This window comes from Acromyrmex echinatior, chromosome 10, assembly GCF_024713525.1.
Source record: "Acromyrmex echinatior isolate Ae372 chromosome 10, ASM2471352v2, whole genome shotgun sequence".
NCBI classification, from domain to species: domain Eukaryota; kingdom Metazoa; phylum Arthropoda; class Insecta; order Hymenoptera; family Formicidae; genus Acromyrmex; species Acromyrmex echinatior.
The window spans coordinates 2,965,793-2,980,568 of record NC_141861.1 but is presented as its reverse complement, the minus strand read 5'-3'; the positions used below and the strand labels follow the sequence as shown (position 1 = coordinate 2,980,568).

Genomic DNA, 14,776 nt, shown 5'->3' with positions numbered 1-14,776 from the left:
GTTTCGAGATTCTCCTTTTTTTTCTTTTCCTTCTTCACGCGGCTCCTTTTCTTTTTTAATTACACACGTATACACGAAACACGCGTACATACAAATTACACTCTAATTAAGTGACTAGACTATACGTTACTTAGCAAATAAATATTTATATACGAAGATAGAAAATGGAACACGATACCGCGTGGAAATTTGAATTCTCTCTTCCTTTATTATTATTACTATTATTACTATAATAATAATAATTATTATTATTATCTAGACAATTAGGCATCGAAATTTTATTGTTGTTAACGATCGCGCGAGATTGGTTTTCATTGTTTGTTATTTTTTTCTTTTTAGTTATGCGCGTGATATCGCACGACTGAGAAAGACGGAGATGAATTGTCGTTCATTGAGATTTATACGTATTTTCCTTCGTTTTTCTTTACGCTAAGTATATTCGAATTCGACTCTCGCTTTCTTGATCTTTTTTTTTTTATTTGCGCATGTATATCGCGTAGAAGTTATATTCAAATTCTACGTTCCTTCCCCCTTTTTTTATGTATACCAGTGCACTTTCCTCGTTTAGAAGGCGAAGAGTACGGGGACTAATCTCGATCTCATTTTACACATATCCAACGTCACCGCGGGGAAAATCAAACTCGTTCGAATCGACGAGTCGCGAGGATTGAATTTTATTTCTTCCATGTCCCATTATACGTACTCCTCAATCGTCTCTTCGCAACGTTTTCGTTCGCCGAACCGCGAGATTACTGTTAAAGACCACGCTTTTAGTCTCTACGTGACGATTACTTTCGGTCTCGCTATGAGAGAGTTCCTATTTAATGAGAAACAATAATCGATTAGAGAAAGGCTTGGGGGGAGGGGGGGGGGAAGAGGGAAAAAAACGAGCGTGGCGGGAAACGCGGTGTTCGGCGAGCGAGCTCGTCGAGTTACGTTTGCTAGTCAGAATTGGTTTAAAAACGATGAAGCAAGCTAGAGATTTTTACGATTAGTTACTGCCTATTATTAATTAATTACTTTGTTAAGCGTAGCCGTTACGTTAGTTAACGCGGCCCACACTCGAGCTGCACTCATCCTGAAGTAAAGTAGGTCAACTTGTACACGTGCACACACACACACACACACATACGCGCGCACACACACACACACACACACACACACACACACACACAATGGTATACAAAACTACGGTTCTTTAGTTACTATTCATATAGATTGAGTATCCTTGATTTATAAAAAATTAATCACAATCCGCCGAGACGTAGGTCATGTTAAATTTAAGTCAACTCCATTCTTATTTTTGTTACGATCTTCCTTTTTTTCCTCTCATGCCTTAGACGCATACATTCACGCAGACTTAGCCTGCCACAACTATTACATAATAGCATATAGTGCCAACACCACCATCACTCCTATTATTACACTGCTACCGCTGTCGCTAGGAAATATTAGTACGTCGCTATTATTATATTATTATTATTATTATTATTATGTTATATATTATATGTTATTATTATAACAATATTATTATTATTATTATATTATTATCAACATTGTATGTATTAGAATCCGTGTTGTAAACTGTTCTGTCCTCGTTCGCGTATGGTACATTAGGTAAATCGATGTGATACATGTCTAGTTCTCTTTGTGTCAATTCGACCGTGATTAGTTCCCTTCTTCATATTCTTTTTTTTTTGTTTTGTAATTCATCTTTCGTATATGCGGTTCCTCGCGCGTGCGCGATCGACGACGGCTTCTTTTGCCTGAGAGAGAGGCAGGATAACATGTCGAATCTTTAAAATACGCTGACGATTGTCACATGGAGTTTAGGACACGTGCATTTATTAAATTTTATCGTTACCTACTATTATACTTGTCAATGGAATACCGGGCGTACGAACGCTTAACTCGCAAGCATGGAGGATGCTCTTAGAAAATCTTCCCTCTTATCGCTCGATGTATCGGAATTTTGGATATACTCAAACAAATTCGATACTTCGAAATATTTTTAAGTATACAAAAATATATATGTGATTCAAAGCGAAATTAATGTTATATTGATCTCGATACAACCGGCGTTCGTACATCCGGCGATATTCGTTATTAGTTAACGCTATTAGTTATTATCAGTTAATGCTATTAGTTATACTATTACCACTATTATTAGTTATCGCTATCGACTCTTGATGCGTCCTTTATTGTCGATCGGCGAAATAACTATTTCGATTGCCCTCTCCGTCTCGAACGCGCTTCGTTTAGTTAGCGCGCTGTCACATTAATCTCATTAATCATCTCCTTCCACTAATTAATAAAATTTAGACTTAGAATTAATTCGAAATTAGGATCTCTCGAAAGTGTCACATGGTACAAAAAAAATGATATACAAAAAAAAGATTTTCACACACTTCGTCCGTTTCATCATACATTTCATGCGATGATATAAAATAATATATTGTTGAGAAATTAATCGTAATTATTATGTCTTGATCATTCGAAAATTTCATTGCTAAATTAATGTGCAGCGAGAGCAAACACGGAGTTAATCGACCGAAACGGAGAGCGGTGTGCGCGATTTGAGATGTTTCGATGGAGGATTAAAGTCCGAAAGGTGTGATGACGAGCTAAAGGAACCAGAACGCAACGAAAAATGTCAAAGTAAGAAGAACAGTTTCTTCTGGTGATTATTCTGATCGCGTTCTGGTTGCAATTAGAGAAGCTATGGGATCCTCAAAGCACCAATGCACGTCGCGAGCTACGTACATACAATTTCGAATTTCGGAAATAATCGACGCGCGAAAAAGAAATACGGAAATAAAAAAAAGCTATCTTAAAGCACAAATACTATGTAGTGAGAAGGAGAAAGAGATAGAGAGTAAGGAGGAAGCATGTCATACAATTATATTCATACAATCTCTTTCGGTTACGAGCAAGTTCCGCATTGTGTAGGATGTCTCATTGATGATTACGATGTGAAGATTAATATCTACGAGATGACGAGAATGGTCGATGATTGCGACTAACGGTGGAAGAGCGAGATCCAAATTGTGAAATCGCGAGAGCCTTTTTGCACGAAAACGCATTACAAACGGATGCGTATCTCTAGGAACGTTCTTTTTGTTGTTGTTGATGATGATGATAATGATAATACGTCGATGAAACGAAAGGGTGCTTCTGTGTGATGAAAGGAGCTCCGGGCACGCATGGAAGGAAAATTCGAAATTCGGAAAAAAATATCTAGTCTTTTCCCTACCACGTACGCGACGACTTGATTCCGTCTCGCGTATGTGGGCAGTGTTCGATGAGAATTCAAAACTAGCGTGTATCGATAGCTACTGGAATCAATCTTTTTGGTCGATCAGTCGACCGTCAATTACCTTTCCAGGCATAGCGACGACGGGTGAACAGGATTGTGAGGAAAGAATCTCGAATACCAGCTCTTTTGGTGATTCGAAAAGCCGTTATTCTTATGTCCAAACGAAATGTGAGATACCAATCCGATTTATTCCCCGATCCAGTTTGCCCTTCGTTATTACTCTTTAGCCGAGAAACATGCTCAATTCTTGTCGATCAATCATATTATCACGCTCCATATTTAGGACACTCGAAAGATGTGCTTAATTTTGCAGCGCAAAATTTGTTAGAAAAAAGTATACGACGCTTCGTCGAAGTCTTCTCTAGCAATCGAAAAACAATACTTTCGACAGAAATAACCATTTTTCGATTACACAAATATTTTTTCAAAGGAATTTTCTCAAATTTTAACGCGTTCGATGCATGACACAGCGCGAGAAAAGGCCTCGACGAGACATCGCGATTCTCTCGAACATATCAAAATACAATGGACTCCACGTTGGAGCATTACTGCGACATTACTTTCGATGTGTAATTAGATTGTAAGTAATAAATCCAATAAAAACGCACGCGTCTATGCGCACCGCGATGCGGGCTCGCGCATAGACGCCATTGAACACTGCACGATCGATGATCGCAAGAAAAAGTTGTAATAAACGCGAGATCGAGGATGGGAAAAGATCCGATCCTTGAAACATCCTTTAGGCTTACAATCGAGGATTAAGATTGTTAGATGTTAATGTCTGCGGAGCGAGTCGGCTTGGCGCTTGATGAAAGTGATCTTCGCGCAAAAATTTTCTCACAATCCAAATTCTTTGAAAAAAATGATAATACATGAAATGAAATTTTATCTGTGAGATACAAAGTCTTTTACGGCGATAAAAGAAATCACATTTATATAGGGCAAGACATTTGAGGAACTACGTCTAATAAAGAGACTCGAATTACGGAGATCATTTCGACAAGATCGCGAAGCCGATTCGCGGGCGTGTAGATCGATGATAAGCGAAAGGAAAAGAAGTTTATAAGCGAGAATAAATTCTTCGTGCCTCACGACTTCCGGCTGGACGACCTTTCACGCGACTACAATATTCATAATTAACGGCTCGGATCGTTATGACGGGAGACGAATGAAAGAATTTGATCCGCAGTTAAATTGTAAATACGCGGTAATCATGTGAAAAATGCTCCCGATTGTGAAATTCGTTCCTTCGTAAGCGCAAACGGAAGCTCGTCGATTCCGGAAGCACGCGATCGGCCAGCCTAAATTTAAGGTCTTTTTTAGAAATTAGCGGCGGAAAGGCAGATATATATCGCGAGGGCGACTATCGCTGCAATTTTGTGAATGAGAGAGCAAGAGTTTGCCTGCGACTGAAACGTTGGGAGATAAGTTGAGTGAATGGAAAAAAAATGCATCGATGAATGTGTTTGCTCGTAAGAAAACAAATCGAGAGAATGAGAGAATGAATGACATATATATAGAAGAAGAGAAAGAAATTAAGTAAGCGAAAATGGGATATAAATGCATGTGAGAGATAGGAGAATAAACAAAATTTTACTACCAAGTGGACTAGAATCGCAACCGATGGGCATTATTAAGCGAAAATAAAATTTTCGGAGCGTTTTTTCGACGAAGAAAAGCGTCCAAAATTGTACCTATTTTCATTTTATAAATTATATATATATATGTATATGTATATGTATATGTATAGATATACGACGATCTAAACGATTATTATTGCAAGATGTAATTGCAAGAGAGAGAAAGAGAGGGAGAGAGTGTGAAAGAGAGCGCGCGAGAGAGCAAGGCGATAGAAAGACGATGAAGAATAAGAAATTATTGTATCTATATTCGGAAAAATGATCGATGATGTATTCGAATCGTGATTATTATTATTATATATTATGATTATTGTGTATAGTTAAGGCGAAAATGGAATTTTAGACGAAATTATCGAACTCGAGGTATACATATAGGGAGTGTAAGTGAGAGAAAGTGCGCGAGACAGTATGAAAGAAAGAGAGAAAGAACGTATACGTATGTGTGTGAGAAAGAGAGAGAGAGAGAGAGAGATTTCTCGATGGTGATTGCACATTGCATGTCGACAGGCAACAAAACAGAGTCCCCCTCCCCTCCAATAAAAAATCAATAGAAAAATCAAGTCATGGCCGAATGAAACGCAAGAGCAAAAACTTTTTTTTAAGAACGTAAATTTTCGAGATCTTTCAAAATTTGCACGAAACGGGCGACTTTTTTCCATTTTTCGAAATCGCGAAATTTTTCTTCCGAAAGATATAAAAAAAAAAGATACAGAGAGAGTGATTCTCGTTTCCTTTGTACCAGGACCAAAAGAAAGCAAATAGCCGAATATATATCTATATATAAAAATATACATATATGTATGTATGTATGTATGTATGTTCGTATGTACGTACATACATGACCAACACACGCAACGCGTACGAGACGTGCGAACGTGTTCTTCAGCGCGACGATCCTGCTGGAACGATACGCGATCGAGCGACTTTCGGACAACCAGAACGAGTGCCTCGGGTCCGATCCCAACGCTGGACGGGCCCAGATTTGGGAAAATTTTTTGCCGGCAGATCGACGCGCTAGAGGAACTCGAACGGTGAGGAGGAGAGGAGACAGGAGACAAAAGTAGCTCGGACAGCAATAGTTACAGATCGAAACAAGATCGCAAAAATTACAGGTTTAATAAGAAAAAAAACAATAGAAATTCAGTCGGAACAGCGGAAACAAAAATCGCGTAGAAAAACGAGGCAACATATAGTTATTATACTTTCTCTTGTAGCGCACAGATCGCACTATCACAATTTCAGTTCTTCCCTCGCGATCGTAGATCGTTGTTAGATTTTCCGACGCTCATGGTATCGCGACGTCTGCATCCCTCGATCGAGAATGAGTTTCTCACGAATAATCCGTTCAGTTAAATATCACAGAGCGATCAAAGGAGAGAAAAAAAAACAAAATTGTCATCGATCGACGGATCCGAGACGTCGTTAACGCCTTATTTTTTTTCACCGCAATGTATCTGTTCTTCTCATCAGTATTGTAATTTCCCAAACCCCTCCCCTACAATCATCTGCCTGATTACAGCATATCCTCATGTGCGGTACAAATCCCGCGGATATATCCCGTTTTTTCACCCTCACCACTCCACCGCCACCGAACATCCCCCCCCCCACACAACCAACTCGTCCCTCCTTCCCCCAGTCCCTCCACTACCAAACCGATTTACCAGTGTGAGTGAATGTGTCAACACGTGCAAGGATTTAAAAAGAAAAAAAAGAAATCTAGCGAATTTCGAGGAGGAATGGTGGAAAAAAAATGAGGAAAGCGTCGAGCAAAATGCGATCGTGAGGATTGATTTAAAGAGAATAACCGGGAAAACGTACACACACACACATTCGTCGGACTGTGTAGGGACATTTTGCATCAATTGTGTAAGACACGAGACAGAGGGAGAAAGTGTGCGTGTGTGTGAGAGAAAAGGGGAGATTAAAAGCGAAAAATAAAGATTAAATAAAAGAGGAAGCGAAGTCGAGTGAGAATGCGCGTGTGGAAGATGCGAGAGCGAGAGGTAGAAGAGATCCTAAAGAGAGCGAGCGAGAAGATAAAAAACGGCGGAAGCTAAAAAAACAAAATGTACGAACGAACATTGATACTATCTTCGTTTTTTAAGATCGTTTCTCCGTTCGACACGCTATATAAATATTGACATTTGTCATTGGATTATTACCGACGATGATGAAGTATCATTATTATTATTATTATTATTATTACGGAACTATTATTATTACGATGATAAACGATTATTACTATTATTACTACCATTTCTTATTGTCATTATTATCACAATTTATTATTGCGATGATGATCATGATTATTATTATTATTAATATTATTATTATTATTATTACGTGGTACAATAAAAATTTAATAAGCATTCCAAGTCTCGTGACTACCTACAATAATTTCCCATAATCATTAATAATTTTATTTATTACATGATTGTAGTTTGTACCATGACCCGTTTTACGTATAGAGATAGAATTAACTGCCAGCTGATAACAAGAGGAGTAAACAGAAATGTGGTAATTTATAACGTATAACGATATCGAGTAGTTAAACACTTGCAGATACGGCTTACTTCATCAATTTTGCATAATGTTTTCCCAGAATAAACTTCTCTCATAGCTTTCTCTCATTTTATTATTTTATAAACATTTTATTATTTTATAATGTCCAAAATTTTACAAAATAAAAAAAAAGATTAATTTATATCACAAGGGTTTATATAAATAATAGAGAATAATATCTAACATTGATTTTAAAACTTTTTCTAACAAATTAATGGCACTATTATAAACGACTTGAATAATTAAATTTTTTAGAAAGACATGATATATTGCATGATGATAAGATTATCTTCTTGTTCAAAACGCTTCAAACGCTTGAACGTTTAAGTTTCGAAGCTATATCCGAGTCTGATAGCAAATATCACGCGGGGTCATCACAATCTCAACAGAGTAGCTTACCATTGAGTTACGCGATGTTATTCAAGTTAGTGAATGATAAAGCATTAAGAAAGGAGCATCATGCTTCGTTTCGTCGTTCGCGACAAATTCGTCTGCGACAATCTCGAGAAATGTCTAAATACTTTCATACGTGACACCTGCAGCATCGCTACGTTATCGAAGGTCAAGGAGAGACTTATTGTTAGTGGTAGTTCGACGTCGCGTTCGAATTGTTTGATCGATTCGACGATACCTCATGTAGCTGCCGAAACGACACGCCGAGAAAATCGTTGGCTGTCATCAACATCGGTTATCAAGGAAGCTCGCAAGACCTGTCTTTACGATCTTCATGTGGAAAAGCAAGGCAAGTTGCAAAATCTCTCTGATTCAGTTATCAATATTAAATTAAATGTAATATCTTTCAATCTATGCCAAATTATATCGCAGAAATGCTTGCGAATAAATATCATAAGATAACTTTTCAGTTTTCCGAAATGCGTTTCTTAATTTTTATGATATTTAGTATTGCAATTTTTAAGAAATGTAACGCAGAAAATATAACAATTGAGAAGTCACTTATCTCATTTCATGCAAATTTATAAATAAATTATTTATAAATAAATTATTCTAAATGTTTAGGCAAAATCGTCAATTTTGCCGGATGGCTATTGCCGGTACAGTATCAAGAGGCGATCGCAGTGTCTCATCTGCACACTAGATCGTTAGCGTCGCTCTTCGACGTTGGACACATGCTGCAGACGTGCGTTTCTGGTAAAGACACCGGAGAATATTTGGAATCATTAACCACGTGTGATCTCAAGAATTTAAGCAGAGGTGCCGCGACTTTGACAGTCTTCACTAACGATAAGGGTGGAATTTTAGACGATCTCATTATCACCAAAGACGATGAAGACAAATACTTTGTAGTTTCTAACGCAGGAAGACGGGATGAAGATAGTCGACTTCTTTTGGAGCGTCAGGTAAAAATTTTTGTACGCTCCCCATTTTGGCAGTCAATATATAATGAAAATAAGTTCTCCTCTACTTTCAGGATGATTTTAAAAAGATTGGTAAAGATGTGTATATCGACTTTTTGGATCCCCTGGAGCAAGGGCTCATAGCTCTTCAAGGTCCTACAGCGGAAACGGTCCTTCATTCATTGGTAAAGATCGATCTTCGAAGCCTAAAATTTATGAATAGTGTCAAAACTGAAGTGTCAGGCAGTCGCATTAGAATCTCGCGATGTGGATACACCGGAGAGGATGGATTTGAAATCTCGGTACCTGCGAATGATGCGATTAATCTAGTCGAAAGGATTTTAGAGATTCCTGGCGTGAAGCTGGCCGGTTTAGGCGCCAGAGATAGTCTAAGGTAAATTAGTAGAAAACGGATATATCATGTCTTAAAACAATACTCTTTGAACATGCAATCAATAATATGTCAATATGTGTAAATGATTTAAGTAGATTTAAGAAGATTTAAGTAAATAATAAGTAACTTGTGAACATAATAATGACGGTTCTATTAATTTTCTTGACGTGAGTCTAAGAGTGGAGGATGGATGCATTAAGTTTGATAATTACAAAAAACCGATGAACTCGAGACGATATCTTAGCTACAAGTCAAACCATCCTATAGAACATAAAAGAGGCGTTATAATCGGTCAACTCGATAGAATTTTTTTTTGTCACATCCTAAATACAGGGTGGGCCATCTATTGGTACGTTTTTAAAAATGCGATCAAATGAGCATACATTGATATTTTTTATTAATTTTTTTTTTGTTGTGAAGCTAAAAGTATCCGCGTCAAGAATGAAAAACGATTTCGTTCATGTGGCTCCCTCTACTGGCCTTACAGTATGCCATTCGGTCACCCCAATTATTAATGACATTTTGGACTACCTCGGCGCCAATTTCACTCAAAACAGTCGTAATATAATGTCATCCACTAACATCCCTTTCTCACGAACTTTCCTCACCAATTTGCGTATAGCTCCTTCGGTGGGTGCTCTATCACGACCCATATTTCTTTTCAAAATTCGTACAGTTTCGGCGACACAGCACTGACTTTGAAAATAAGTTTTTAAAATTTCAAAACGCTCTTCAAGAGAAAACATGTTGTTTCGTGCCGCGGACGGTATGACTAATAAACTGTCAAAATTTCGGGTCTGTAGCTCGTTCGGTGTTGCCATACGACGAAATTCAAAAACGTACCAATAGATGGCCCACCCTGTACCATAGCGATAACATTGAATCCATGATTAATATTCTATTGTCTAATGGTTATCCCTTGAACATAATTTTTCCACAATCAATAAAAAAATAAAAACTTTATCAAGAATAATTTATATAATACGGAATAATTTATATAATAACACAAAGGACGATTATGATTATAACAAGAATTGTATAAAAAAATATTTTATCTTATATGATGGATATCTCGGAGAAATTTAAAACGATTGTGGAAAAAAATAATTTTAAAATAGCTTACAAACCGATCATACGTTGAATTCCATCATTAATTCAGGTAAAAACAGATTGGAAAAAATGGAACAATGTAATGTTGTACTAGGTGGGATGAAAAGTAACCTCCTTGGGAATGAAAAAAATTTTTTTCTTATGCAGAATCTCGCCCAAAATATGGCGTGTTCGCTCAGTACTAATCTTTGTAGCATCTGCTAGCTCGCGCACCTTCACTTTCCGGTGACACCTTTCAGCCAACACCATTTCATGTATTTTTTTGACATTTTCCTCGGTAACCGCATCGGAGGGCCTGCCGCTGCGGACTTCATCGGTAGTGGAGTTGCGGCCACCACGAAACTCTCGAAACCAATATTTGACGGTGTAATCTGACGGAGTATTAGCCACATAATATTTATCCAACTTTTCTTTTGTTTCCTTCGCCGTTTTGCCTCTCAAAAAATAATGTTTTATGAGAGAACGAAAATCGTTTTCGCAAACACGTCAACAACAATCAGCTCTCAAAACAAAACTAAGGGCAGTATCGCACTGCCACTTGGCATGTCTGCCTAAATATGAACGGACTACAAGGCACCATAAACTTTTTTGCAGTAGTGGCGCATTCTGGCGGTCAAGGAGGTTACTTTTCACCCCATCTAGTATATAAAATAAATTGCCTCGATTGTGACTCCTCTTACGTGAGCCAAACTAAAAGGAAAATTAAAACTAGAATAAATGAACATAAAACTAATATTAAAAAATTGAATAGCGCTCACACTGTTATCTCACAACATCAGTCTGAATATTGTCATAAATTTAATTGGGATGATATTCAGATATTAGATATAGAACCATTCTTTCAGAAGAGACTAACGTCTGAAATGATCTACATAAAGAAACAAAATAATGGAATAAATAAACAAAATGACACGGAAAAGTTATCAGAAGCATACTTGCCATTATTACCACTTGATACCCCTTATTAAACATAAGGATTTCTTCACACAATTCTAGAATTTTCCACTCGCGGGACATAAATTGTTTATAAACCATCTTTCATTTTTGATTAAAGTTAGATATTTTCTTTTTGACTTTTTAACAGTTCAATATGTTTTCCAAGTTTTGGATTCCACAACTCAACTTTTTGTTAACACAGGTATCATAATTTTATTTATCACAGTTAATTTTATTTTTTCACTGGAAGAACTATTAACATTATTTATAAATTTCACATTTTATAGAATCTGGAAATTATATGTTTCAATAAGTTCGACTAACTTTTGTGACAAAAATACGACATTTGACTTCTGGATTATTTGACATGATTTTATGGATTAAAAAATTTTTATAACAATAACCTATACATCAAATACTTTTGAAAATATAATTGTAATCGAGCATGTAAAATGTTCTATCTCATTACGACAACGTGAATAAAATTTATGCGAAATTAGGTGTTCTTAAAACTATGTAAGTTATAATAATAATAATACACATATTAATTTTGTAATACTGAAGATGACCTAATATAAGATCGAAACGTTTATTGTATTGTATTTATTGTGATATATTAAAATATAAATATTTCGCTGCTAATAATTTGCGCTCGTGGTGTATGCCTTTTTAATCACATTGTTTTAAATAATAAATAATAAAAAATCAAAATATAACTGTAATAAAATGGAATTATTAATGTGTTTATAATAAAATATAATAAAAAATAATAATAAATTATAATTGTTAATATTTTGTTCTAAATATTTTCGCAGATTGGAAGCTGGACTTTGTCTGTACGGTCACGATATCAACGAGGACACCACACCAATCGAAGCTGCCCTTACATGGCTAGTCGGTAATACTATGGCCTCGTAAAAATCATGAATCTGAACATAATTACTCTTTTAAATGCTTCTAAACACTTTTAAATAGCGACGAAGTTCCATTGCTCCTATTTAATCTTCTCTAACTTTATCACGCGAAACGCGAATTATCGCAGTTTTACAAAATATCGATCTTCTCTCTTTCTCATAGCGAAACGACGAAGGGTAGAGGCAAACTTTCCAGGCGCACAGCGAATACTTTCGCAGATCAAGACAGGCACGACGAAGAAACGTGTTGGGCTCTTACTGGGTCAAGGACCACCTGCCAGGGAAGGCGCGCCCATATTAACGCCGGAAGGTGAGCGAGTGGGCAGCGTCACTTCCGGTGGACCAAGTCCGACCTTGGGCCGGCCAATCGCTATGGGATACATGCCACCGGATTTAGCGCAATATGGTGGCGGAATATTGGTCGAAGTTCGAGGGAAAACGTATAAGGGTACCGTCACGAGAATGCCCTTTGTGAAAGCGAAGTATTATACTGCGAAGTGATACTAATTTCACAATAAAAATTGATTGATTTTAGAACAATATTGCGAAATAATTAATTGACAGTGACGAATCGTTTAGTTCGTTTGCTGACGAAAATAAATTGCGACGAGTCGCAAATGATATTTTAAATTAAATAGATAATTTAATTTCTAAAAATTCCACTTACATTAGCTAATTAAACTAAATTAATATCATATAATTGATAATAAATACAATATAAGGCAAGTAAGAGTTTAACTTCTTGTATATAAATTTATATACAACCAAGAAATTAAAAATTTGAAATTTTTATTTATTAATCGATTATTGAGCGCGAGCATGATGTATTGTAGTAAATAGCACATGGTCTGCTATACTAGAGATCCCAGGTCCGAATCGATTCGATTTCTGTGCAAAATTGCAGAAAAATAGGTAATGATTAATTCAAATGTGAATGTTTTGACGACTATACTAACTGTTATAATGAATTAAGAAAGTATTTACTCGAGAAGCATCAAATAGAGATACAATCACATTCGAAATATGAATCTTTGGCTACAATAATCGATTAATATATAAGAACTTCAAATTTAGAATTTCTTGGTTGTTGTATATAAATTAATATGGTAGACTTTTACTTACCTTATATTGTATTTGTTATTTTTATTGATATAAAGAATTTATTATCATATAATTGGGATTCTCGAAAAATCTAAATATAATATTAAATATAATAGAAATATGTAAGAGAGAAAGATTACAAGATTGATTACAATTTATAGACATATGCATTTTTATAATTATAATATCTATTTTTATATACATCAAATATATAAGACTTTTATACAAAATAAATATCTAGTAATAATGTTATAGAATTATTATAGAAATTGTATACGAAAGCATTTTTCAATAAATATTTTTTTAATGTATTGCAGTTTCATTATAAATGTTTTATAAAATGTTATAATAAATTTTTATTTATATATAAAACTTATTAAAATTTATTTATATATAAAACTTATCAAAAATAAGATTATTGATTTATTAGTGAGTAATAATTTAATCATAGAGAAAAATTTTTACATTATCATCAAGCAAAGTAAAATTCAATCTAAACCATAAGTTGTTAACTAAATAATGTTGATAATGAAAAATCGAGTCTTAACAATAGTTGATATTACAGAAATCTTGAAACCAAATTGAATTCAAGGAACTTCGTACTAAAATGGCACACAACTTAATCATAATTTACGACAAATTCTACTATTTTTACGATTCTAATATTCTTTTCAATACTATCAGCTTTTTTCCAGAATGTATTTTTTTCACATAATTTATTATTATGAATTTCAAATATTTTCTTAAATCTACAATATGATTTAATTGTAATCTTCGAATATAATAAAATTACAATGTTATAATAAAAAAAGCATTTCAGAAATTAATAATAACAAATTTTCTGTAATTCCAGATTTTAGATATATTAGGTGTAGTAAAAAGAAATCCATTAGATAGCTTTTTCCAATAGATGGCTTTAGTAATCTGTATCACGCGTAGACGAGATGGATTTCTTTTTACTACACCTAATATTTTACTGGAACTTTTCCTTAATTATAGATGCGTTTTATAATTTTCACTCATGATACGCACATGTATCATTTTATCCTTCAATATTCGGTGAATAATAAAATAAATATATCATGCGCATTATATTATGTAAAATGAAACATGTCAAAGATAAAACGATACTTGTATCAATTTGTGTCGCCAAATAAAAAACACCCAAAAAGCCATCACACTACGATGAGAATTCCAAATTAGAGATAAAAATCAAATTATTATAGAAAGAAAAAATGTTTCATATATAATTATATAAAAAATGGATATATTTTATATACAATTATATATACATAATTATATAAAATATGTACATATATATAATATTTTTTTTCAGGATTCGATAATTTTAATCAGATAATTTTAATTTTAAGCTATTTCGTTTTGATTGAATGAATTCTAATTTTTATTTAGCAATTCTCAATCTCTAACGAGTGTGACACGGACTA

General features: G+C 34.9%; 1 protein-coding gene across 1 annotated transcript; it reads left to right on the top strand.

Annotated features, from left to right (window-relative positions):
- The first annotated feature begins 7,902 nt into the window (after positions 1–7,902).
- LOC105143728 (aminomethyltransferase, mitochondrial) lies at positions 7,903–13,639 on the top strand. Its single transcript, XM_011052203.2, has 5 exons — positions 7,903–8,260; positions 8,536–8,876; positions 8,948–9,267; positions 12,129–12,211; positions 12,391–13,639. Exons 1-5 carry the CDS (start codon positions 7,978–7,980, stop codon positions 12,726–12,728), a joined length of 1,365 nt encoding a protein of 454 aa, XP_011050505.2. The 5' UTR covers positions 7,903–7,977; the 3' UTR covers positions 12,729–13,639.
- The last annotated feature ends 1,137 nt before the right edge of the window (positions 13,640–14,776 follow it).